At 41.3% G+C, this 10,320-nt stretch overlaps 1 protein-coding gene across 1 annotated transcript in view; it reads left to right on the top strand.

Moving 5' to 3' along the window:
- Nucleotides 1-3,661: 3,661 nt before the first annotated feature.
- The window catches only part of LOC111867049 (ETS-like protein pointed), a 142,303-nt gene continuing 135,644 nt past the window's right edge, over nucleotides 3,662-10,320 (top strand). The window contains exon 1 of the mRNA XM_023856523.2: nucleotides 3,662-5,303. Coding sequence (XP_023712291.1) covers nucleotides 4,983-5,303 — 321 coding nt within the window. The 5' untranslated portion in view covers nucleotides 3,662-4,982. The remainder of the gene's footprint in view (nucleotides 5,304-10,320) is intronic.

The raw sequence follows: 10,320 nt of genomic DNA, 5'->3' as shown, positions 1-10,320 counted from the left end.
CGTACCTCCATGAACTTCTCCATTCACTTCGGTTTTTATAGATCTTAGACATTCGGTGGGACTCCTTGGGCGGGTGATCAGCTCGTCGCAAGGCCTCTACCTGTACACAAACACAGAAAGACACACACAAACATCCATGCCCTGAGTGAGATTCGAACCCACGAGCAAGCGAAGACAGTGCACGCCTTAGACCGCTCGGCTACTGTGACCGGCACTCTTGTTTACTTAGTAAAAAAAGGTAAATCTATCTGTGTAAGAAGTTGTGAAGGCTCATGTGTTTGTGGGACGTCGAGGCTCCCATATTTCTCTAGTAATCGGCTCACAAACGTCGTTGAGGTTGTCAGCCCTACGCGCCGGTCACCCTTTACCCACATGAAGATTCGTGGTACTCATTTCTGTTAGAGGCTGAGTCGACCTCAGGGCCATAGTGCGGCTGGAAGGATTAGGTAAAGTAACTGTTTAAACGACCGTGGTCCAACAAAGAACTCTAGAGCCATAGATAGATAGAATAATGTTAAACATATAAAAAGTAATAGCAGTTATGTTATTATGTTATACAATGAATACCAGTTCTATTCAGTTTTATGGAACTCCTTACAAATAGGTAGTCTTGAAATAACAATTAATTTTAACCTAAGTATAATTATGCCAAACAAAAATAAGTATGTAGCATTTAATCTTCTCAGTGCTGTGGTTCTGAAGAGCTATATCATGTATATTTAGTACTGTGTAGTCCGTTGCCGAGTCACATGCCGTTATATTCAAGGAGACAGATCTCTACCGAAGAAAGCATTTTGGGCGTCAGCACTGTTGCAATGTTCCCCTGTTGTAAATTGTCCCGTCTTACCCAACAGTATGTTCTAGACAGACAGACAATGCGATCATCCACGTTTCCAAGAAAAATACTGTCCATATCCTGAAGGTAGCTGCCTCTCCCTGCAAAACCTTGGTAACCATCAGACTAGATTAAAGAGTGTGTGTAACATGGAGTCGTTCATAAAATTGAGGTGACAGAAAGATAAAGTTTTCTTTTAATTAATTGAGTACTAAGCCATGAAGATGTATGGGGGAGTGGATAAGTTATTATTATTATCAGGACATTACCCAAACACAGGACAACACAAACACAGAATAAACGCACATATTACAGAAAACCATGCTTCGATTGGGATTCGAACCCACGATCCCAGCGTTCGAGCGAGCGAAGACAGTTTATACCTTAGAGAGGGCTGCCTCTGTGATCAGAGGTTTGGATATGTAGATCCATATATCCTTGATTTCGGTACTAGTTGGAGGTGAGTGGTACCAGCTTTACGCTCCGGCCTCTTTACTGCCAGGGAAATATTTCCCGTTACCCATTTGATAGGAGGCAGGGTGGACCCTACAGCCAGTCTGGATGCTGTGAAAATGAGAAGATTCTCACCTCTACCGGGACTCGAACTACGACCCCTGCCGTCTAGTCCATAGCTAGTCGAATACTGACTGTCAGTAGGCAGAGAAGCTATACAATTTTATGAGTTCACATGGTACATATAACCGAATCATATTTTCACCATATTAGATGTGTTCTGGTTCGTTTAACGCTTTGGCTAAGACAGAAGTTGTGTGGTTCACCTCAATTAGACGTAAGGTCTTTATAAAATGCGATTGGTTTACTTCGGTCAATTCTCAGACGAACTGTACACCAATGAATTCATTACTCAACTTCATATTTACATTCGTTGTACATCACTAATAATAATTCCGTGCCTTGAGTCCGCAAGTGAACTATGCCGACCGAGCGACCGCCACTTGTCAGCGAAGTTAGTGCCAACTTTAGCGGATAGAGGGCGGCGTGTGGTCAGCGCAACGAATCTCCACGGTCGTTAATCTCGGCTTTCTAGACCGGAGCCGTTATTTCCTTGAAATAGCTCCTCATTTATCATCACGAGGCTGAGTGGATCCCGTTCCAAACCAACTACTTCTCAGAAAATTTGGTAGCTCCGGGGAATCGAACCCGGGACTTCTGGATCTGTAGCCAAGAACTCTGACCACTAGACCACAGAGGTGGTCCGGCACTAATAATAAAAACAAAAAAGAAACAACAAATATTAAAAGACGTTGCACGCAGACGGCAAAAGATCGGAATTCAAATTCAGTAATTGAAGTCTTCAATCTCCTTCCATCGTGACGGATTATTTTCCCGTTGAGAATTAATTGTGAAATTATTAATCTTATACAGAGTGTCCCCGGAGGAAATATCAATATTCTGGAAGGTCGTAGTATCGGTTATTCTATGCAAATTTTACATTTACATATGTCCTATTCCGAACCCCTTCCGAGATAAAGCTATTTCACTGTACAGTTCCAGAACTGTTGATAAGAAGGAGATATTAAGTACTCTTTCTAATACCAGTATTTATTGTTCAAGTGACAAAGTTGGTACAGTTTACCCAGTATAATACATTTTCGAAAATGCCACCGGCAACATCAATGCACTTTGCAATTCGTGTGAGGACATGTTGTGTTGCTGTCTGTCTGTCTGTACAGTGTACAGTGTACTGTACAGTGAAATAGCTCTATCTCGGTGCAGCTCGTGTGAGGACATGGCGTGTTGATCGTCTGTACAGTGTAAGTGTACTGTAGAGTGAAATAGCTCTATCTCGGTGCAACTCGTGTGAGGACATGGCGTGTTGATCGTCTGTACAGTGTAAGTGTACTGTAGAGTGAAATAACTGCATTTCGGAACGGTTCGGTAGAGGACATATGTACATATACCCTTTTTGCTTAGAATTACCCATACTGTTACCTCCCAGAATATTGATACTTCCTTCTGGAGCACTCTGTAGACAGTCGGTAAGGACCACTTGGACTAGTGATCAGCCCGTTAGAAGGCCTTTACGTAGATACAGGACAACATAAACACGGAATAAGCGCAGACACATATGCCTCGAGTGGAATTCGAACCAACGATTGTTTTGAAGGGGCGAAGGCATTTGATGCCATTGACCAGCGCGACTAGTATGATTGACATTTCTCTTCGTTGTAGCGTTGAAATTATGTGCAATGATTGATTTACGTCAACGTTTTACTACCTCTTCATAATTAATTTATTAATTAGCATAAGCACATGTGCGTCTAATAACTGGACTTGTGTACAAACATTTATATTACATATTTGTTGACGTCATTATGACCCTGTGTGTGTCTACCGAAACATTTACTTCAGTGTGCACGTGGGGTAGTTAACCTACAATGCGTCCTTACGTTTGAGACGCAGTATTAAAGGAGTCCGGGGGGGGGGGGATTAGTTAGGTAAGAGATTTGTATAGTCGCATTTTATTAAAGGCTCTATTATTTCGTGCTTCCGAGTTGAAGCTTAAAACTGCATTGCAGTTTCATTTTGCGTGACTTGTACAAATGAGAACTCGGAAATAATTAATTCTTGCTTGATTCTTATCTAATAAGGCCTTTATAGATCACAGAGGAACATCAGAAATATTAGGCAAAGTCTTCGGTCTATTTCGTATGGTTTCTAGCTTGGCTTAATTGTCTATTCTGATGATGGAAGCAATATGCGACTCCGAAAAGTTGAGTCCCTTACGATCTAAATGGCGTTACAAGCCAGAAGACTTATCGCCTTGAGAAACTTAAATCCTAAAATGCGTACTGTTTTTATTACCAATCCTGAGCATAACAGCCTGAGTATACAGGGAGAGCAAGAGAGACAGGCATTGGAAAAGAGAAAGATGAAACGATATGGGGAACGGTGGTAACAGACAGAGAAGAGAAGAGAGCGCGCGCAATTTCAAGGTTGCTGTACCTGTCTTCTCTCCGAGTTCAAGACGTGGCAACTACAGGAACATGGTGAAAAAGCTTTAGAGACAGAGATGATAAATAGAAAGAAAGAGACGGGAAATTTATCCTTGTGCTCAGCGGGGCAGCTTAACGTAAGCCAGAGAGATAGAAGCCAAGCGAGTTAGAAGGTATTACGGACAGTCAGTTTCAGCCATCTTTGAAAACTCTTGCGGCCACCTGCAACGTCCTGGGAAGACCACTAGCATCTCCCGTTGGCATGGGCCCAGTCCAGCATATGAAGACACGACTATGGTGGATGGAAGGAGGTAAGAAGAAGAAGAACATGACGGGAAGAACTTGTGGCGCTGCGGTGCTTTCGCTGCTCTGATGTTGTTGAAACGGGGGCCCCTTTGAGTTGAAGAGGGTTGCAGAAGCATAGTGAAGTTAACTCGAGGGGTTTTGGTGTTGTGTCTAATGGGAAATGATTGAACTCATGGTTAAGAAAAGTTATGTTTAGTGCAGTGTAACCGAAAGTGGACTTTATGCAGTGTGTGTACATGTTTCACGCTACAAGAACGTGTATATACTCAGGATATTTGTATACATAAAGTGGCAAGTGTGCGGTAAGAATTGTGTAGTGAATGAAAACAGGTTAGCGCTTGTGAATGGAGAGGTGATTTTAAATATATCCAACCAGTTGTTACGATCTTATAATTTTATATATATATATATATTTTTTTTAGGGATTGTCTGAACAAATGTCAGAATTGTGAATGGTTTCCTAAAAGAGAGAAAGTTAAAAGAAATGTTTACAAGTTCCATTACAAGCAGTGCTTATTCCGTTTATGAAACGCTGAAGCTGTCAGTTCAAACACAAATGTAATATGGTGTAGGGTAAAGACAAAAAGTGCCGTTTGTTTCATTTTTCGTTTCATTCCTTTAGTGGAAAAACTGAAATTATTTCAAGGTCTAAAAATTGTATTTATTTTGGCACAAAATATGCTGATTTCTAGATAAGATACAAGAATAACAATATTTTAGTAGTTTCGTGATAGATACAGAATTTTGGAAAACATTTGTGTCAAATTTATTGAAAATACCGCAAAAATATGATGCACGTGTGACCAAACTCATGAGTGTCCATAATGCTGGCAGATACAAGAATCGTGTAGATAGATCTATTTGCTAGCAGAAACAGTTGTAACATGGATGGTGAACATTGCCCAGAGAGTCCCACCGATTCTCAGACGTCATGTGATCAGATCCCCGTGGGAGACATCATTGGTGGCAACGATGTAATTGTTAACAATGGCAACAACAACAATCACAAAAGGAAAACATCACCACTCAATCACGAGGACACGGATGGAGATGCTTTGTCGCCCAGGAAACAGATGCATCACGGGAATAACACGAACAACAATGACGTAGCGTTTGTCTTGATTGATGATGATGGTGGGGGTGCCGGCGATGACCTGGGGTCAGACGATGTCGTGGATTCTGATGATGTGCAAAATTTGACCGAGGTAAGTGACAGATTTGAATTAAACAGACCCCCCCCCCCCATCCCCCAGACTTGACTCCGGAATTAATTTTATAAAAAATACAAAAGAATTACTATTATATGAAAGATACACTCTCTTAATATTATTTAGGGATGTATTTAAATGGGCTAAGGGTTCAGAACGCCGGCTGAAAATTTTTTGGATTTACAGTGTGATCCACAAGTATGCATACAGTTGCAAAGGAGGAGTCTACAGCAGATGGTCTTGGGAGAGAGTTAATTACCAAAGGTCATGGGTGTTGAAACTACCGAAGATAAGGAAACGTAGAAAATTAACAGGAGAGTACACTGAAGCTTTCGGGACCTTATTTCGAAGTAAAACTATTTTAAGTTTATTGTACAAGTTATCAAATGCGCCATCTCGCAGTGCGTAGTCACTAATTGAAGGCTTAGCGAAGAATGAAATAATAATTTTGTGAAACATTAATCTGATTTAAGGCTGGCTTTGTGGGTTACGGCCTTGTACAGTCTCGGAGGTGAATACTAAAGTTTCGGAAGAAAAAACTGCTTCCAGTTTCAGTGTTGACGAAGGAGGTATCCACTTGCATGACTACATGGATAGTCATAACCCAGAAAACCAAAATCCGAAAGCTTACTCACTGCCAAAACTTAAGGACTTTTATTGTAAGAAATGATTTAATTTTAAAGAAGTTTTTTAACTGATGTTTTGAAAAGAAGCTCGTCTTCCCAAATAATATTCTCAGATGAAAATATTAGTAGCACGTAGACACCGCATGTAATAGAATGGAAGTTTGGTTAAATGACTTTTCTAAATATTCCTCGAATAACTTTCCTGCTTATGGTGCTCTTACAGCAGAACACTAAAACTCTTTCATTCATGACATGCATCAGTGCTTCACTCCTGTTTACTTAACTCGCTAAACTTTTTAGAATAGGCAATGAACATCATTCTTTCTTAGAAGACTCAATTTGGCAACCTAATATAGTTTAACGGTGGCGTTACACGAAATTCAAGGCTGCTAATATAGATTTTATAAATTTAATTTTTAGGATGAAAACTGGATTCAGTAATTAATATTAAGATGACTTAGGAATAGGTTTTGTTTCCATCCTCAGGGTGAAACTTGATCTCTGAAAGAAGGTAGGAACATAGACTGAGAGTGTTTGAGAACAGGGTGCTGAGGAGAATATTTGGACCGAAGAGAGATGAAGTGACGGGAAGTTGGAGAAAACTGCATAATGAGGAACTTCATAACTTGTACTCTTCTCCAAGTGTAATTAGAATGATCAAGTCAAGGAGGATGAAATATGTATATACGGAGAAAAAGAGGAATACATATAGGATATTGTTGGTAAAGCCGATAATATTAAAATGGATCTTAGAAATATAGGATGGAGTGGTTTCGCCTGGAGTGATCTGGCTCAATATAGAGACCAGTGAATGGTTTTTTTGAACACGGTAATGGACCTTCGGGTTCCATAAAAATTAAGAACTTCTTGAGAGTTACGTGACCGACGTCTCCTCAAGAAGGGCTCAGCTCCATGAAGTCAGTCTGAAAGGATACCTATTTCTGATGGGTCCCTGGTATTGAAGTTGGAAGTGGGCAAGTCAGGCTTACCTCGTTGCAACGAACGTACTTTATAACGAACGTTGCTGAGGACACCACACAGCTGCAGAATGCGGTGCGTAGTCTTTTGTCTGCAATGGAGCCAGAAGAAAGCGTAGCATTCGCCTCTCTTGTTTATTTCTACAACAGACGTCACGACGTTCATTAAAACGGACGCATTTTGTGCCCTCATTTCGCCCCAGCTTAAGGCATGGATGTCTGTTTTCGTTTATTCTGTTTGTGTTGTGTGTGTGTGGGTAGCTGCCTTGAGACGAGCTGATCCCCTCTCCAAGGAGTACTACCTACTGCTTATGGTTTAAGAAATTAAAAAAGCGGCCAAGGTCTGTAAGGTCTGTAGAACCATGGATAAATAGATACATATACAGCTTACATTCTCGTTACATTAATTTAATCTATACAATCATAGCCACACAAACAGCCTTACAAGTAGGGGAAATATGTAATGTATTTCACGGAAAAATCTCCTAATAAATTTGGAGAAGTGGTCAGTGGAATCTTTTGGCTTGTTAAGGTTACTCTCAAATCTGTTTTTTCAATAAAACCATTATGATGCTGCACTGGATTATGGCAACACAGTGCGCCGGAAAATCCAAGCACGTGCTGGCTTGTGGTAGTATTGATTATGTACGTATGTGGATCTGCCAACAGGAGCCCCTCTGTTGTCATCTGTCGTCATTTTCACGAGAAACACCTATTTCAAAGAGATTATTGTAACCTACTGCAACTATGGAAAGCGGAGCTGCCAGTACATGCTTTGAAAGTGACTTCAGTTGTTGAGCACGTAACGGATGTGGTTCCACTTTTGGATGATATGTTCTGGTGATTTGTGTCTGCAGAGCGCATCATATAGCACCGAGTGACAGGATTAATGAATAATGATGGGAAAAAATGTAGAAGGAAGGGGTCGTGGCTTAATTTCAGACGCTATTCTAATATTTATTTTGCTGGACTGAGGGAAACCACGAAACATCTGTCAGAACACATAAAGTTCCGGTCATTATTCGAAACTATCATCTCCAGACCACAAGTCATAAATCACTTCCTCATTATCATAACGCAGAGACTTAGAAATGCTGCGTTAGTAGAACGTACTCTTGGCGTTAGAACAATATTTGCTGAAGGCTAGGGGTACAGTGACTTGATGTGTCTCTTTCAGTATAGATTGTGCCTAGGAGCTACTCAGTAATTCTGAGGTCTCTGTGCTCGAGTAACTTATCATCACATCATGACGATGTATGGACGGTGGAGGCATAGCTCCACAATTCTTGACCTTAGCGGTCACTCACTGATGGAGCTCAGCCCTTCCTAACAAGCTGCCAATTGTGTGTATACTCAAGAACTTCCCAGTAACTTATGGAACCCGAAGTTCATTACCCTGTTCACAAGAGCCATCCAGTTGTCCCTATCCTGAGCCAGATCAATCCAATTAATCCAATCTCATCCTATCTCTGTGAGATCAATTTTAGTATTGTCCACCCACCTAGGCCTTGATCTTCCCAGTGGTCTCCTTCTTTCCGGCTTTCCTACCAATATCCTATATGCATTTCACCTCTCCACAATTCGTGCTACATGCCCTGCCCACCTCATCCTTTTAAACTTGATCATTCTAATTATACTTGAAGGAGCCTACAAGTTATGAAGCTCCTTATTTGCCCCTGGTGTTAGATGGAGGAAAGTGGTCATCTTCACACCTCTGCCACGACACCTATTGGAGAGGAGGCTGGGTGGGCCCCAAAGCCGGTCTGGACTCTGCGGAAAACAGAAAAATCTCTTGCCCCTGGCAGGAATCGAACCTCGATCATACAGGACGTAGTCCGTCGCTATACTGACTGGATTAATACATATTTTTATTCACTTAGACGTGGTATTTTGTAGTGAAGTTGGTTGAGGCATTATGCTTACAAGCCGGAAGGTTATGAGTTCGATCCCTGATGAGGTCATTGGATTTTTCAGTTGGACTAATTCTTCCAGCAGCACTATGTCCCTGGGATCGACTCAGCCTCTAACAGAAATGAGTACCAGGATTCTTCCTGGGGGGTAAATTGCGGCCGGCGCGTTAATTCTGACAACCTCACCCCCATCCGTGAATCGGTTGTCTAGCAAATGTGGGAGCCTCGACGTCTCACAACCCTATGGGCCTCCACGGCCTGTTACAGGGATAGCTTTAGCTGTTTACATTATTTACACAGAGAAGCCAGTTAGGTGGGAAAGCCCAGGGCAATGAGACGCAGAGCAGGTGCGAGTCGTGTGTTGAGATTACCCGCTTCATGGTTCAGTGTGACTTGCGCAATGCATAACGGAGAGTTACGCTGACTCAGTTTCTTCGTCTGTTGCTGCAGCCATGAAAATAGAGGCAAGATGGTCCCGGTGCGACGTATTTGATTCCGCCTGCTTTGCTGCAACGTTTTCTGAAGGCAGATGCATTCTCTCTTCCAGCCAACATTTCGAGGTAGAATATCGATAATCGATAGTCCATTATTACGATATTATAAGACATATCTCGTTTCACTCTCCTGAATCACATTTATTAGAAGTCGCTGTAAGAAACTTATAAAAATGTGTTACTGAAGTCGCGGTTTCAATAATTGTAACTTAATGAAGCTGAGCCCTTCTTGAGAAGAATCCCGTTGTTCAGCTATTCAAGAACTCCCCAGCAATTTATGGAATCCGAATATTCATTATAGTAGTCACAAAAGCCCTCCACTGGTCTCTATCCTGGCCCCAAAAATCCAGTCCATACACCCTATCATTTCCAAGATCCAGTTCCACCCATCTTCTCCTTGATCTTCCAAGTGGTCTCTTTCCTTCAGTCTTTCCCATCAGTATCCTACAAACATTCCTCTTATCACCAGTTGCTACATGTCCTGCCCATCTCATCCTTCATGATATAACCATTTTAATTATACTTGGCGAAGGGTACAAATGAAGCTCCTCATTATGCAGTCTTCTCCAACCTCCCGTCACTTCATCTCTCTTTGGTCCAAATATTCTCTTCAGCATCTTTCCCTTCTTCCTTCGTTGTTGTTAGAAACCAAGTTTCACACCCATAGAGAAATTGTTCTTATACCATGTAGATAATGTGTACATTGATGGCCAGATTAATATTAATATGTAGGATTTCAATGTTGGATCTTGGATAGGATTGGATGGTATAGATTGGATTGATCTGGCTCAGGATAGGGACCAATGGAGATCTCTTGTGAATACGATAATGAACCTTCTGGTTCCATAAAATGCTGGGAAATTCTTGAGCAGCCGCAGAATTAAATTCTATTAAATGTAGCAACGATTTTTAATAATAAAATAATAGCTTTTATATGTTTCAGCCAATTATGGCCAACATCGGAAGCAGATCAAGACTGCAAAGAAAATGCTTTACATGTATAAAAT

Source organism: Cryptotermes secundus, unplaced genomic scaffold, assembly GCF_002891405.2.
Source record: "Cryptotermes secundus unplaced genomic scaffold, Csec_1.0 scaffold125, whole genome shotgun sequence".
Taxonomy (NCBI): domain Eukaryota; kingdom Metazoa; phylum Arthropoda; class Insecta; order Blattodea; family Kalotermitidae; genus Cryptotermes; species Cryptotermes secundus.
The sequence above is the reverse complement of the archived record's forward strand: the minus strand, read 5'-3'. Positions and strand labels throughout refer to the sequence as shown.